The 15078-nt window shown below is 66.1% G+C and overlaps 1 protein-coding gene across 1 annotated transcript in view; it reads right to left on the reverse strand.

Annotated features, from left to right (window-relative positions):
• The window catches only part of OPLAH (5-oxoprolinase, ATP-hydrolysing), a 74822-nt gene that overhangs the window by 16436 nt on the left and 43308 nt on the right, over positions 1 to 15078 (reverse strand). Inside the window, exons 18-21 of the mRNA XM_069005642.1 lie at positions 14228 to 14402; positions 10491 to 10675; positions 8832 to 8963; positions 4780 to 4914 (exon numbers count right to left, since the gene is read on the reverse strand). Coding sequence (XP_068861743.1) covers positions 4780 to 4914; positions 8832 to 8963; positions 10491 to 10675; positions 14228 to 14402 — 627 coding nt within the window. The remainder of the gene's footprint in view (positions 1 to 4779; positions 4915 to 8831; positions 8964 to 10490; positions 10676 to 14227; positions 14403 to 15078) is intronic.

The raw sequence follows: 15078 nt of genomic DNA on the forward strand, positions 1-15078 counted from the left end.
GGCTGGTTTGGGCTGGTTTTGGGGTGTTTTTGGGGTGTTTTGGGCTGTTTTTGGGGTGTTTAGGGCCGTTTTTGGGGTGTTTAGGGCTGTTTTTGGGGTGTTTGGGGTGTTTTTGGGATGGTTTTGGGGTGTTTAGGGCCGTTTTTGGGGTGTTTTTGGGGTGTTTGGGCTGTTTTTGGGGTGTTTTGGGGTGTTTAGGGCTGTTTTTGGGGTGTTTTGGGCCGTGTTTGGGCTGTTTTTGGGGTGTTTGGGGTGTTTTTGGGGTGGTTTTGGGGTGGTTTTGGGGTGTTTTTGGAGTGTTTGGGCTGTTTTTGGGGTGTTTTGGGGTGTTTGGGCTGTTTTTGGGGTGTTTAGGGCCGTGTTTGGGCTGTTTTGGGGGTGTTTGGGGTGTTTTTGGGGTGTTTTGGGGTGTTTTGGGCTGTTTTTGGGGTGCTTTGGAGTGTTTTGGGGTGTTAGGGCTGGTTTTGGGGTGTTTGGGCTGTTTTTGGGGTGTTTAGGGCCGTGTTTGGGCTGTTTTTGGGGTGTTTAGGGCCGTTTTTGGGGTGTTTAGGGCTGTTTTTGGGGTCCCACCTGGTTGAGGGGGATCTCGTGCCCCACCAGGCACCGCAGGCAGGAGATCAGCGCTGACAGGGCTGGTTTGGGCTGGTTTTGGGGTGTTTTTGGGGTGTTTAGGGCTGTTTTTGGGGTGTTTTTGGGGTGTTTGGGGTGTTTTAGGGCTGTTTTTGGGGTGTTTGGGCTGGTTTTGGGTGTTTTTGGGGTGTTTAGGGCCGTTTTTGGGGTGTTTTTGGGGTCCCACCTGGTTGAGGGGGATCTCGTGCCCCACCAGGCACCGCAGGCAGGAGATCAGCGCTGACAGGGCTGGTTTGGGCTGTTTTGGGCTGGTTTTGGGGTGTTTGGGCTGGTTTTGGGGTGTTTTTGGGTGTTTGGGCTGGTTTTGGGGTGTTTTTGGGTGTTTGGGCTGGTTTTGGGGTGTTTGGGCTGTTTTTGGGCTGGTTTTGGGCTGGTTTTGGGCTGGTTTTGGGTGTTTTTGGGGTGTTTTTGGGGAGTTTAGGGCCGTTTTTGGGGTGTTTTGGGGTGTTTTTGGGGTGTTTTTGGGGTGTTTTGGGGTGTTTTTGGGGTGTTTTGGGCCGTTTTCGGGGTGTTTTTGGGGTGTTTTTGGGGTGTTTAGGGCTGTTTTTGGGGTGTTAGGGCTGTTTCTGGGGTGTTTGGGGTGTTTAGGGCCGTGTTTGGGCCGTTTTTGGGGTGTTTAGGGCCGTTTTTGGGGTGTTTAGGGCTGTTTTTGGGGTGTTTGGGCTGTTTTTGGGGTGTTTAGGGCCGTTTTTGGGGTGTTTTGGGGGTGTTTTTGGGGTCCCACCTGGTTGAGGGGGATCTCGTGCCCCACCAGGCACCGCAGGCAGGAGATCAGCGCTGACAGGGCTGGTTTGGGGTGTTTTGGGGTGTTTGGGGTGATTTTGGGGTGGTTTTGGGGTGTTTAGGGCTGTTTTTGGGGTGTTTAGGGCCGTGTTTGGGCTGTTTTGGGGGTGTTTGGGGTGTTTTTGGGGTGTTTTGGGCTGTTTTGGGCTGTTTTGGGGGTGCTTTGGAGTGTTTTGGGGTGTTAGGGCTGTTTTTGGGGTGTTTGGGCTGTTTTTGGGGTGTTTAGGGCCGTGTTTGGGCTGTTTTTGGGGTGTTTAGGGCTGTTTAGGGCCGTTTTTGGGGTGTTTTTGGGGTGTTTTAGGGCTGTTTTTGGGGTCCCACCTGGTTGAGGGGGAACTCGTGCCCCACCAGGCACCGCAGGCAGTAGATCAGCGCTGACAGGGCTGGTTTGGGCTGGTTTTGGGGTGTTTGGGGTGATTTTGGGGTGTTTAGAGCTGTTTTGGGGGTGGTTTTGGAGTGTTTAGGGCTGTTTTTGGGGTGTTTTGGGGTGTTTGGGCTGTTTTTGGGGTGTTTTTGGGGTGTTTTGGGGTGATTTTGGGGTGTTTTTGGGGTTTTTGGGCTGTTTTTGGGGTGCTTTGGGCCGTTTTTGGGGTGTTTGGGCTGTTTTTGGGGTGGTTTTGGGGTGCTTAGGGCCGTTTTTGGGGTGCTTTGGGGTGTTTTTGGGGTCCCACCTGGTTGAGGGGGATCTCGTGCCCCACCAGGCACCGCAGGCAGTAGATCAGCGCTGACAGGGGTGGTTTGGGCCGTTTTTGGGGTGTTTAGGGCTGTTTAGGGCCGTTTTTGGGGTGTTTTTGGGGTGTTTTAGGGCTGTTTTTGCGGTCCCACCTGGTTGAGGGGGATCTCGTGCCCCACCAGGCACCGCAGGCAGGAGATCAGCGCTGACAGGGCTGGTTTGGGCTGGTTTTGGGGTGTTTGGGGTGATTTTGGGGTGTTTTTGGGGTGTTTAGGGCTGTTTTGGGGTGTTTTTGGGGTCCCACCTGGTTGAGGGGGATCTCGTGCCCCACCAGGCACCGCAGGCAGGAGATCAGCGCTGACAGGGCTGGTTTGGGCTGGTTTTGGGGTGTTTGGGGTGATTTTGGGGTGTTTTTGGGGTGTTTAGGGCTGTTTTTGGGGTGTTTAGGGCCGTTTTTGGGGTGTTTTTGGGGTGTTTAGGGCCGTTTTTGGGCTGTTTTTGGGGTCCCACCTGGTTGAGGGGGATCTCGTGCCCCACCAGGCACCGCAGGCAGTAGATCAGCGCTGACAGGGCTGGTTTGGGCTGGTTTTGGGGTGTTTGGGCTGTTTTTGGGGTGTTTGGGCTGTTTTTGGGGTGTTTTGGGGTGTTTTGGTCTGTTTTTGGGGTGTTTGGGCTGTTTTTGGGGTGTTTTGGGGTGTTTTGGGCTGTTTTTGGGGTGTTTGGGCTGTTTTTGGGGTGTTAGGGCTGTTTTTGGGGTGTTTTTGGGGTGTTTTAGGGCTGTTTTTGGGGTGTTTGGGCTGGTTTTGGGTGTTTTTGGGGTGTTTAGGGCTGTTTTTGGGGTGTTTTTGGGGTGTTTAGGGCTGTTTTTGGGGTGTTTTGGGGTGTTTTTGGGGTGTTTTGGGGTGTTTGGGGTGTTTTTGGGGTGTTTTGGGGTGATTTTGGGGTGTTTAGGGCTGTTTTTGGGGTGTTTAGGGCCGTGTTTGGGCTGTTTTTGGGGTGTTTAGGGCTGTTTTTGGGATGTTTTTGGGGTGTGTTGGGCTGTTTTTGGGGTGTTTTGGGGTGTTTTGGGCTGGTTTTGGGGTGTTTTTGGGGTGTTTAGGGCCGTTTTTGGGGTGTTTTTGGGGTGTTTTTGGGGCTTTTGGGGTGTTTTTGGGGTGTTTTTGGGGTCCCACCTGGTTGAGGGGGATCTCGTGCCCCACCAGGCACCGCAGGCAGGAGATCAGCACTGACAGGGCTGGTTTGGGCTGTTTTTGGGGTGTTTTTGGGGTGTTTTTGGGGTGTTTTGGGCTGTTTTTGGGGTGTTTAGGGCCGTTTTTGGGGTGTTTAGGGCTGTTTTTGGGGTGTTTGGGGTGTTTTTGGGATGGTTTTGGGGTGTTTAGGGCCGTGTTTGGGCTGTTTTTGGGGTGTTTAGGGCTGTTTTTGGGCTGTTTTGGGGGTGTTTGGGCCGTTTTTGGGGTGTTTAGGGCTGTTTTTGGGGTGTTTTTGGGGTGTTTGGGGTGTTTTTGGGGTGTTTAGGGCCGTTTTTGGGGTGTTTAGGGCCGTTTTTGGGGTCCCACCTGGTTGAGGGGGATCTCGTGCCCCACCAGGCACCGCAGGCAGTAGATCAGCGCTGACAGGGCTGGTTTGGGCTGGTTTTGGGGTGTTTTTGGGGTGTTTTGGGCTGTTTTTGGGGTGTTTAGGGCCGTTTTTGGGGTGTTTAGGGCTGTTTTTGGGGTGTTTGGGGTGTTTTTGGGATGGTTTTGGGGTGTTTAGGGCCGTTTTTGGGGTGTTTTTGGGGTGTTTGGGCTGTTTTTGGGGTGTTTTGGGGTGTTTAGGGCTGTTTTTGGGGTGTTTTGGGCCGTGTTTGGGCTGTTTTTGGGGTGTTTGGGGTGTTTTTGGGGTGGTTTTGGGGTGGTTTTGGGGTGTTTTTGGAGTGTTTGGGCTGTTTTTGGGGTGTTTTGGGGTGTTTGGGCTGTTTTTGGGGTGTTTAGGGCCGTGTTTGGGCTGTTTTGGGGGTGTTTGGGGTGTTTTTGGGGTGTTTTGGGGTGTTTTGGGCTGTTTTTGGGGTGCTTTGGAGTGTTTTGGGGTGTTAGGGCTGGTTTTGGGGTGTTTGGGCTGTTTTTGGGGTGTTTAGGGCCGTGTTTGGGCTGTTTTTGGGGTGTTTAGGGCCGTTTTTGGGGTGTTTAGGGCTGTTTTTGGGGTCCCACCTGGTTGAGGGGGATCTCGTGCCCCACCAGGCACCGCAGGCAGGAGATCAGCGCTGACAGGGCTGGTTTGGGCTGGTTTTGGGGTGTTTTTGGGGTGTTTAGGGCTGTTTTTGGGGTGTTTTTGGGGTGTTTTGGGCTGTTTTTGGGGTGTTTAGGGCCGTTTTTGGGGTGTTTAGGGCTGTTTTTGGGGTGTTTGGGGTGTTTTTGGGATGGTTTTGGGGTGTTTAGGGCCGTGTTTGGGCTGTTTTTGGGGTGTTTAGGGCTGTTTTTGGGGTGTTTAGGGCCGTTTTTGGGGTCCCACCTGGTTGAGGGGGATCTCGTGCCCCACCAGGCACCGCAGGCAGGAGATCAGCACTGACAGGGCTGGTTTGGGCTGGTTTTGGGGTGTTTTTGGGGTGTTTTGGGCCGTTTTTGGGGTGTTTGGGCCGTTTTTGGGGTGTTTTAGGGCCGTTTTTGGGGTGTTTAGGGCCGTTTTTGGGGTGTTTAGGGCCGTTTTTGGGGTCCCACCTGGTTGAGGGGGATCTCGTGCCCCACCAGGCACCGCAGGCAGTAGATCAGCGCTGACAGGGTGATGGCGCGGGGGGCGTTGCAGTTCCCCAGCACCTCGGGGCCCGTCCCCCCGAAATCGAACACGGCGCTGCCCTGGAGGGGCGGGGGGGGGGGGTCAGTGCACCCCAAAACCCGGGAGGGACCCCAAAACCCACCCGGGAGTGACCCCAAAACCCACCCGGGAGTGACCCCAAAACCCACCCGGGAGTGACCCCAAAACCCACCCGGGAGTGACCCCAAAACCCACCCGGGAGTGACCCCAAAACCCGGGAGTGACCCCAAAACCCACCCAGAGCCCCGGAGTGACCCCAAAACCCGGGTGTGACCCCAAAACCCCGGAGTGACCCCAAAACCCCGGAGTGACCCCAAAACCCGGGTGTGACCCCAAAACCCCGGAGTGACCCCAAAACCCGGGTGTGACCCCAAAACCCGGGTGTGACCCCAAAACCCCGGAGTGACCCCAAAACCCGGGAGTGACCCCAAAACACGGGAGTGACCCCAAAACCCACCCGGGAGTGACCCCAAAACCCCGGAGTGACCCCAAAAACCGGGAGTGACCCCAAAACAGACCCAGAGCCCGGGAGTGACCCGAAAACCCCGGGGGTGTCCCCGGGTCCCCCTGCCCCTTTTGGTGCCCCCCTGCCCCCCTTTGCTGCCCCCCTGCCCCCTTTTGGTGCCCCCCTGCCCCCTTCGCTGCCCCCCTGCCCCTTTTGGTGCCCCCCTGCCCCCTTTGCTGCCCCCCTGCCCCTTTTGGTGCCCCCCTGCCCCCCTTTGCTGCCCCCCTGCCCCCTTTGCTGCCCCCCTGCCCCCCTTGGTGCCCCCCTGCCCCTTTTGCTGCCCCCCTGCCCCCCTCGGTGCCCCCCTGCCCCCCTCGGTGCCCCCCTGCCCCCCTTGGTGCCCCCTGCCCCCTTTTGTTGCCCCCCTGCCCCTTTTGGTGCCCCCCTGCCCCCTTTGCTGCCCCCCTGCCCCTTTTGCTGCCCCCCTGCCCCCCTCTGTGCCCCCCTTGCCCCCCTTGGTGCCCCCCTGCTCCCCTTTTGCTGCCCCCCTGCCCCTTTTGCTGCCCCCCTGCCCCCCTTTTGCTGCCCCCCTGCCCCCTTTGGTGCCCCCTGCCCCCTTTGGTTCCCCCTGCCCCCTTTTGCTGCCCCCCTGCCCACTTTGGGGTGCCCCCCTTGCCCCCCTCGGTGCCCCCCTGCCCCCTTGGTGCCCCCCTGCCCCTTTTGCTGCCCCCTGCCCCTTTTGGTGCCCCCCTGCCCCCCTTGGTGCCCCCTGCCCCCTTTTGTTGCCCCCCTGCCCCCTTTGGTGCCCCCCTGCCCCCTTTGCTGCCCCCCTGCCCCCTTTGCTGCCCCCTGCCCCTTTTGGTGCCCCCCTGCCCCTTTTGGTGCCCCCCTGCCCCCTTTGCTGCCCCCCTGCCCCTTTTGCTGCCCCCCTGCCCCCCTCTGTGCCCCCCTTGCCCCCCTTGCTGCCCCCCTGCTCCCCTTTTGCTGCCCCCCTGCCCCTTTTGCTGCCCCCTGCCCCTTTTGGTGCCCCCCTGCCCCCCTTGGTGCCCCCTGCCCCCTTTTGTTGCCCCCCTGCCCCCTTTGCTGCCCCCCTGCCCCCTTTGCTGCCCCCCTGCCCCCTTTGCTGCCCCCTGCCCCTTTTGGTGCCCCCCTGCCCCTTTTGGTGCCCCCCTGCCCCCCTTTTGCTGCCCCCCTGCCCCCCTTTTGCTGCCCCCCCTGCCCCCTTTGGTGCCCCCTGCCCCCTTTGGTTCCCCCTGCCCCCTTTTGCTGCCCCCCTGCCCACTTTGGGGTGCCCCCCTTGCCCCCCTCGGTGCCCCCCTGCCCCCTTGGTGCCCCCCTGCCCCCTTTTGCTGCCCCCCTGCCCCCTTTGCTGCCCCCCTGCCCCTTTTGGTGCCCCCCTGCCCCCTTTGCTGCCCCCCTGCCCTCTTTGCTGCCCCCCTGCCCCCCCTCTGTGCCCCCCTTGCCCCCCTTGGTGCCCCCCTGCCCCCCTCGGTGCCCCCCTGCCCCTTTTGGTGCCCCCCTGCCCCCCTCGGTGCCCCCCTGCCCCCTTTGCTGCCCCCTGCCCCTTTTGGTGCCCCCTGCCCCCCTTGGTGCCCCCCTGCCCCTTTTTGGTGCCCCCCTGCCCCTTTTGGTGCCCCCTGCCCCTTTTGGTGCCCCCTGACCCCCTTTTGCTGCCCCCTGCCCCTTTTGGTGCCCCCCCTGCCCCCTTTGGTGCCCCCCTTGCCCCCCTCGGTGCCCCCCTGCCCCCTTTGCTGCCCCCCTGCCCCCTTTTGCTGCCCCCCTGCCCCCTTTGCTGCCCCCCTACCCCTTTGGTGCCCCCCTGCCCCTTTTGGTGCCCCCCTACCCCTTTGGTGCCCCCCTGCCCCTTTTGCTGCCCCCCTGCCCCCCTCGGTGCCCCCCTGCCCCCCTCGGTGCCCCCCTGCCCCCTTTGCTGCCCCCTGCCCCTTTTGGTGCCCCCCTTGCCCCCCTCGGTGCCCCCCTGCCCCCTTTGCTGCCCCCCTGCCCCCTTTGCTGCCCCCCTGCCCCTTTTGGTGCCCCCCTGCCCCCTTTTGCTGCCCCCCTGCCCCCCCTCTGTGCCCCCCTTGCCCCCCTTTGCTGCCCCCCTGCCCCCCTCGGTGCCCCCCTGCCCCTTTTGCTGCCCCCCTGCCCCCTTTGCTGCCCCCCTGCCCCCCTCGGTGCCCCCCTGCCCCTTTTGCTGCCCCCCTGCCCCCTTTTGCTGCCCCCCTGCCCCCTTTCGTGCCCCCTGCCCCCCTTTGCTGCCCCCCTGCCCCTTTTGTTGCCCCCCTGCCCCTTTGGTGCCCCCTGCCCCCTTCGCTGCCCCCCTGCCCCTTTTGGTGCCCCCCTGCCCCTTTTGCTGCCCCCCTGCCCCCTTTGCTGCCCCCCTGCCCCTTTTGGTGCCCCCTGCCCCTTTTGCTGCCCCCCTGCCCCCCTCGGTGCCCCCCTGCCCCTTTTGCTGCCCCCCTGCCCCCCTCGGTGCCCCCCTGCCCCTTTTGCTGCCCCCCTGCCCCTTTTGGTGCCCCCCTGCTCCCCTTTTGCTGCCCCCCTGCCCCTTTTGCTGCCCCCTGCCCCTTTTGGTGCCCCCCTGCCCCCCTTGGTGCCCCCTGCCCCCTTTTGTTGCCCCCCTGCCCCCTTTGGTGCCCCCCTGCCCCCTTTGCTGCCCCCCTGCCCCCTTTGCTGCCCCCTGCCCCTTTTGGTGCCCCCCTGCCCCTTTTGGTGCCCCCCTGCCCCCCTTTTGCTGCCCCCCTGCCCCCCTTTTGCTGCCCCCCTGCCCCCTTTGGTGCCCCCTGCCCCCTTTGGTTCCCCCTGCCCCCTTTTGCTGCCCCCCTGCCCACTTTGGGGTGCCCCCCTTGCCCCCCTCGGTGCCCCCCTGCCCCCTTGGTGCCCCCCTGCCCCCTTTTGCTGCCCCCCTGCCCCCTTTGCTGCCCCCCTGCCCCTTTTGGTGCCCCCCTGCCCCCTTTGCTGCCCCCCTGCCCTCTTTGCTGCCCCCCTGCCCCCCCTCTGTGCCCCCCTTGCCCCCCTTGGTGCCCCCCTGCCCCCCTCGGTGCCCCCCTGCCCCTTTTGCTGCCCCCCTGCCCCCTTTTGGTGCCCCCTGCCCCCTTTGCTGCCCCCTGCCCCTTTTGCTGCCCCCTGCCCCCCTTGGTGCCCCCCCTGCCCCTTTTGCTGCCCCCCTGCCCCTTTTGGTGTCCCCAAAACCCCTTTTGCTGCCCCCTGCCCCTTTTGGTGCCCCCTGCCCCTTTTGGTGCTCCCCTGCCCCCCTTTGCTGCCCCCCTGCCCCTTTTGGTGCCCCCCTGCCCCTTTTGGTGCCCCCCTGCCCCCTTTGCTGCCCCCCTGCCCCCCTCGGTGCCCCCTGCCCCCTTTTGTTGCCCCCCTGCCCCCCTTGCTGCCCCCTGCCCCCTTTTGCTGCCCCCCTGCCCCCTTTGCTGCCCCCCTGCCCCCTTTTGGGGTGCCCCCTGCCCCCCTCGGTGCCCCCCTGCCCCCCTCGGTGCCCCCCTGCCCCTTTTGGTGCCCCCTGACCTCTTTGGGCTCCAGCCGCACCCGCAGCCGGATCGGGGTCCCATCGTCCATCGTGTCCTCGGCCCCCAGCGCCGGCCCCCAGCGCGCGGCCGCGGCTCGCAGCGTGGCCCGCACGGCCACCTCGGCGTTGGCCTGCCCGGGTGGCCCGGGGGGGGGTTCAGGTGGCCCGGGGGGGGGTTTCGGGTGGCCCAGGGGGGGGTTGGGGTCTCCCAGAGCGGTTTGGGGTGGTCCAGGGGGGAATTGGGGTGGTCCGGGGGGGCTTTGGGGTGGCCCAGGGGGGTTTGGGGTGACTCAGAGCAGTTTTGGGGTGGCCCAGGGGGGAATTGGGGTGGCCCAGGGGGGAGTTTGGGGTGGCCCGGGGTGGCCCAGGGGGGGTTTCAGGTGGCCCAGAGGGGGGGGTTTTGGAGTGGCCCAGAGGGGAATTGGGGTGGCCCGGGGGGGGTTCAGGTGGCCCAGGGGGGGTTTGGGGTGGCCCAGGGGGGGTTTGGGGTCTCCCAGAGGGGTTTGGGGTGGCCCAGGGGGGTGTTGGGGGTGTCTCAGAGGAGTTTGGGGTGGCCCAGGGGGGGGTTTGGGGTGGTCCAGGGGGGAATTGGAGTGGCCCAGGGGGAATTGGGGTGGCCCAAGGGGGTTTGGGGTGGCCCGGGGGTGTTTCGGGTGGTCCAGGGGGATTTGGGGTGGCCCAGGGGGGGTTTGGGGTGCCCCAGAGGAGTTTGGGGTGGCCCAGGGGGGAATTGGGGGTGTCTCAGAGGAGTTTGGGGTGGCCCAGGGGGGTTTGGGGTGGTCCAGGGGGAGTTTGGGGTCTCCCAGAGGGTTTTGGGGTGGCCCAAGGGGGTTTGGGGTGGTCCGGGGGGGGTTGGGGTCTGTCAGAGGGGTTTGGGGTGGCCCAGGGGGGGTTTGGGGTGGCCCAGGGGGGGTTTGGGGTGGTCCAGGGGGTTTTGGGGTGGTCCAGGGGGGGGTTGGGGTCTCCCAGAGGGGTTTGGGGTGGCCCAGGGGGAATTGGGGTGGCCATGGGGGGTTTGGGGTGGCCCAGGGAGTTTTTGGGGTGGTTCAGGGGGGGTTGGGGCGACTCAGAGGAGTTTTGGGGTGGCCCGGGGAGGAATTGGGGTGACTCAGGGGGCGTTTGGGGTGGCCCGGGGGAAATTGGGGTGGCCCAGAGGGGTTCTGGGGTGGCCCGGGGGGGATTGGGGTAGCCCAGAGGGGTTTGGGGTGGCCCAGGGGGGGTTTGGGGTCTCCCAGAGGGGTTTGGGGTGATCCAGAGGGATTTTGGGGTCTCCCAGGGGGGTTTGGGGTGGCCCAGGGGGGGTTTGGGGTGGCCCAGGGGGGTGTTGGGGGTGTCTCAGAGGAGTTTGGGGTGGCCCAGGGGGATTTGGGGTGGTCCGGGGGGGGGTTTGGGGGTGGTTTTTGGGGTGTTTTTGGGGGTGCTTTTTGGGTTTTTTTTGGGGTGTCTCAGTGGTTTTTGGGGTGTTTTGGGGTGTTTGGGGGGGTTCTCGGGTGGTTTTTGGGGTGTTTTTGAAGGTTTTTGGGGTGTTTTGGGGGTATCTCAGAGAGTTTGGGGGTGTTTTGGGGTGTTTTGGGGGGTTCCCGGGTGGTTTTGGGGGTGTTTTGGGGGGTTCCCGGGTGGTTTTGGGGTGGTTTTGGGGGGTTTTTGGGGTCTCTCACCTGCACGTATCCCATATAGGCCTGCACGACGCCCAGCCCGTGTTGCCCGATCAGCTCCCGCACTAGCCCGATCCCTTTCTGGTTGGCCGCCACCTGGGCCCGCAGGTCGGCCAGGTTGTCCCGCAGGTTCCGAGTCCCCGAGCAGCCGGGGATGGCCCCGGGGGCCAGCAGAGCCTCGGTCACCGCTGGGGGTGGGGGACAGTCAGGGGTGGCCACTGAGAGCCCCCCGGGGGCCAGCAGAGCCTCGGTCACCGCTGGGGACGGGGGACAGTCAGGGGTGGCCACTGAGAGCCCCCCGGGGGCCAGCAGAGCCTCGGTCACCGCTGGGGGTGGGGGACAGTCAGGGGTGGCCACTGAGAGCCCCCCGGGGGCCAGCAGAGCCTCGGTCACCGCTGGGGGTGGGGACAGTCAGGGGTGGCCACTGAGAGCCCCCCGGGGGCCAGCAGAGCCTCGGTCACCGCTGGGGGTGGGGGACAGTCAGGGGTGGCCACTGAGAGCCCCCCGGGGGCCAGCAGAGCCTCGGTCACCGCTGGGGGTGGGGGACAGTCAGGGGTGGCCACTGAGAGCCCCCCGGGGGCCAGCAGAGCCTCGGTCACCGCTGGGGGTGGGGGACAGTCAGGGGTGGCCACTGAGAGCCCCCCGGGGGCCAGCAGAGCCTCGGTCACCGCTGGGGGTTGGGGACAGTCAGGGGTGGCCACTGAGAGCCCCCCGGGGGCCAGCAGAGCCTCGGTCACCGCTGGGGGTTGGGGACAGTCAGGGGTGGCCACTGAGAGCCCCCCGGGGGCCAGCAGAGCCTCGGTCACCGCTGGGGGCGGGGGACAGTCAGGGGTGGCCACTGAGAGCCCCCCGGGGGCCAGCAGAGCCTCGGTCACCGCTGGGGGTGGGGGACAGTCAGGGGTGGCCACTGAGAGCCCCCCGGGGGCCAGCAGAGCCTCGGTCACCGCTGGGGGCGGGGGACAGTCAGGGGTGGCCACTGAGAGCCCCCCGGGGGCCAGCAGAGCCTCGGTCACCGCTGGGGGTTGGGGACAGTCAGGGGTGGCCACTGAGAGCCCCCCGGGGGCCAGCAGAGCCTCGGTCACCGCTGGGGGTTGGGGACAGTCAGGGGTGGCCACTGAGAGCCCCCCGGGGGCCAGCAGAGCCTCGGTCACCGCTGGGGGCAGGGGACAGTCAGGGGTGGCCACTGAGAGCCCCCCGGGGGCCAGCAGAGCCTCGGTCACCGCTGGGGGTGGGGGACAGTCAGGGGTGGCCACTGAGAGCCCCCCGGGGGCCAGCGGTGTCCCCTCTGCGCCCCCACTGTCCCCGCCGTGTCCCCCAGTGCCCCCAGTGCCCCCAGTATCCCCAGTGCCCCCAGTGCTCCCAGTGCTCCCAGTGCCCCCAGTGCCCCCCAGTGCCCCCCAGTATCCCCAGTGCCCCCAGTGCCCCCAGTGCCCCCAGTGCCCCCAGTACCCCCAGTGCCCCCCAGTATCCCCAGTATCCCCAGTGCCCCCAGTGCCCCCAGTGCCCCCAGTGCCCCCAGTATCCCCAGTACCCCCAGTACCCCTAGTGCTCCCAGTGCCCCCAGTGCTCCCAGTGCCCCCAGTGCTCCCAGTGCCCCCAGTATCCCCAGTGCTCCCAGTGCCCCCAGTGCTCCCAGTGCCCCCAGTGCTCCCAGTCCCCCCAGTATCCCCAGTGCCCCCAGTGCCCCCCAGTGCCCCCCAGTATCCCCAGTGCCCCCAGTGCCCCCCAGTGCCCCCAGTGCCCACCCTGCTCCTGGAACTCCCCCAGTGCCCCCCAGTATCCCCAGTGCCCCCAGTGCCCCCAGTATCCCCAGTATCCCCAGTATCCCCAGTGCCCCCAGTATCCCCAGTGCTCCCCCAGTGCCCCCAGTGCCCCCCAGTGCCCCCAGTGCCCCCCCAGTGTCCCCAGTGCCCCCCAGTGCCCCCAGTGCCCCCAGTATCCCCAGTGCCCCCAATGCCCCCAGTGCCCACCCTGCTCCTGGAACTCCCCCAGTGCCCCCAGTGCCCCCAGTGCCCCCCAGTATCCCCAGTATCCCCAGTGCCCCCCAGTGCCCCACTCTGCTCCTGGAACTGCCCCAGTGCCCCCAGTGCCCCCAGTGCCCCCAGTATCCCCAGTGCCCCCCAGTGCCCCCAGTGCCCACCCTGCGCCTGGAACTCCCCCAGTGCCCCCAGTATCCCCAGTATCCCCAGTGCCCCCAGTGCCCCCAGTGCCCCCCAGTGCCCCCAGTATCCCCAGTATCCCCAGTGCCCCCAGTGCCCCCAGTGCCCCCAGTATCCCCAGTGCCCCCCAGTGCCCCCCAGTATCCCCAGTATCCCCAGTGCCCCCAGTGCCCCCAGTGCCCCCCAGTGCCCCCCAGTGCCCCCCAGTATCCCCAGTATCCCCAGTGCTCCCAGTGCCCCCAGTATCCCCAGTGCCCCCCAGTGCCCCCAGTATCCCCAGTATCCCCAGTATCCCCAGTGCCCCCCAGTGCCCCCCAGTGCCCCCAGTGCCCCCCAGTGCCCCCAGTATCCCCAGTATCCCCAGTCCCCCCAGTGCCCCCAGTGCCCCCCAGTATCCCCAGTATCCCCAGTGCCCCCCAGTGCCCCCAGTGCCCCCAGTGCCCCCAGTGCCCCCAGTGCTCCCAGTATCCCCAGTGCCCCCCAGTGCCCCCAGTGCTCCCCCAGTGCCCCCAGTGCCCCCAGTGCCCCCAGTGCCCCCCAGTGCCCCCAGTGCCCCCAGTGCCCCCCAGTGCCCCCCAGTGCCCCCAGTGCCCCCAGTGCCCCCCAGTGCCCCCAGTGCCCCCAGTGCTCCCCCAGTGCCCCCAGTGCCCCCAGTGCCCCCAGTGCCCCCCAGTGCCCCCAGTGCCCCCCAGTGCCCCCAGTATCCCCAGTATCCCCAGTGCCCCCCAGTGCCCCCAGTGCCCCCAGTGCCCCCAGTGCCCCCAGTGCTCCCAGTATCCCCAGTGCCCCCCAGTGCCCCCAGTGCCCCCCAGTGCCCCCAGTATCCCCAGTCCCCCCAGTGCCCCCCAGTGCCCCCCAGTGCCCTCAGTGCCCCCAGTGCCCCCCAGTGCCCCCAGTATCCCCAGTCCCCCCAGTGCCCCCCAGTGCCCCCCCAGTGCCCCCAGTGCCCCCAGTGCCCCCAGTGCCCACCCTGCTCCTGGAACTCCCCCAGTGCCCCCAGTGCCCCCAGTGCCCCCAGTGCCCCCAGTATCCCCAGTGCCCCCAGTATCCCCAGTGCCCCCCAGTGCTCCCCCAGTGCCCCCAGTGCCCCCCAGTGCCCCCAGTGCCCCCCAGTGCCCCCCAGTGCCCCCAGTGCCCCCAGTACCCCCAGTGCCCCCAGTGCCCCCCAGTGCCCCCCAGTATCCCCAGTATCCCCAGTGCCCCCAGTGTCCCCAGTGTCCCCCAGTGCCCCCAGTATCCCCAGTCCCCCCAGTGCCCCCAGTGCCCCCAGTGCCCCCCAGTGCCCCCCAGTGCCCCCAGTGCCCCCCAGTGCCCCCCAGTGCCCCCAGTGTCCCCCCAGTGCCCCCCAGTGCTCCCAGTGCCCCCAGTGCCCCCAGTGCCCCCCAGTATCCCCAGTGCCCCCAGTGCCTCCCAGTGCCCCCCAGTGCCCCCAGTGCCCCCCAGTATCCCCAGTGCCCCCAGTGCCCCCCAGTATCCCCAGTGCCCCCAGTGCCTCCCAGTGCCCCCAGTGCCCCCAGTGCCCCCCAGTATCCCCAGTGCCCCCCAGTGCCCCCAGTGCCCCCCAGTGCCCCCAGTGCCCACCCTGCTCCTGGAACTGGCCGCCCGTGACCAGTTTGAAGGACACGAACACGGCGCCCTCCTCGCGCAGGGCCCGCGAGTGGGGGGGCATCGAGCCGGGGGTGCAGCCCCCCACGTCGGCGTGGTGCCCGCGGCTGGCCACGAAGAACACGGGGCGGGCAACCCCCGGCCAGAACACCTGGGGGGGGCACGGGGTCACTGGGGGGGGCACTGGGGGTCACACGGGGTCACTGGGGGGGCAGGGGGTCACTGGGGGGTCAGGGGGTCATTGGGGTCATTGGGGTCACACGGGGTCACTGGGGGGTCAGGGGGTCATTGGGGGTCACACGGGGTCACTGGGGGGGTCACGGGGTCACTGGGGGTCACTGGGGGTCACACGGGGTCATTGGGGTCACACGGGGTCACTGGGGGGGCAGGGGGTCACTGGGGGGTCACATGGGGTAACTGGGGGGGTCACACGGGGTCATTGGGGGGTCACAGGGTCATTGGGGGGCAGGGGGTCACTGGGGGTCACTGGGGGGGTCACGGGGTCACTGGGGGTCACACGGGGTCATTGGGGGGTCACACGGGGTCACTGGGGGGTCACGGGGTCACTGGGGGTCACGGGGTCACTGGGGGTCACTGGGGGTCACACGGGGTCACTGGGGGGGCAGGGGGTCACTGGGGGTCACACGGGGTCATTGGGGGGCAGGGGGTCACTGGGGGGGCAGGGGGTCATTGGGGGGTCACTGGGGGTCACACGGGGTCACTGGGGGGTCACTGGGGGTCACACGGGGTCACTGGGGGGTCACTGGGGGGTCATTGGGGGGTCACACGGGGTCACTGGGGGGGGCAGGGGGTCACTGGGGGTCACA

The sequence above is a fragment of the Aphelocoma coerulescens genome, chromosome 2, assembly GCF_041296385.1.
Source record: "Aphelocoma coerulescens isolate FSJ_1873_10779 chromosome 2, UR_Acoe_1.0, whole genome shotgun sequence".
Taxonomy (NCBI): domain Eukaryota; kingdom Metazoa; phylum Chordata; class Aves; order Passeriformes; family Corvidae; genus Aphelocoma; species Aphelocoma coerulescens.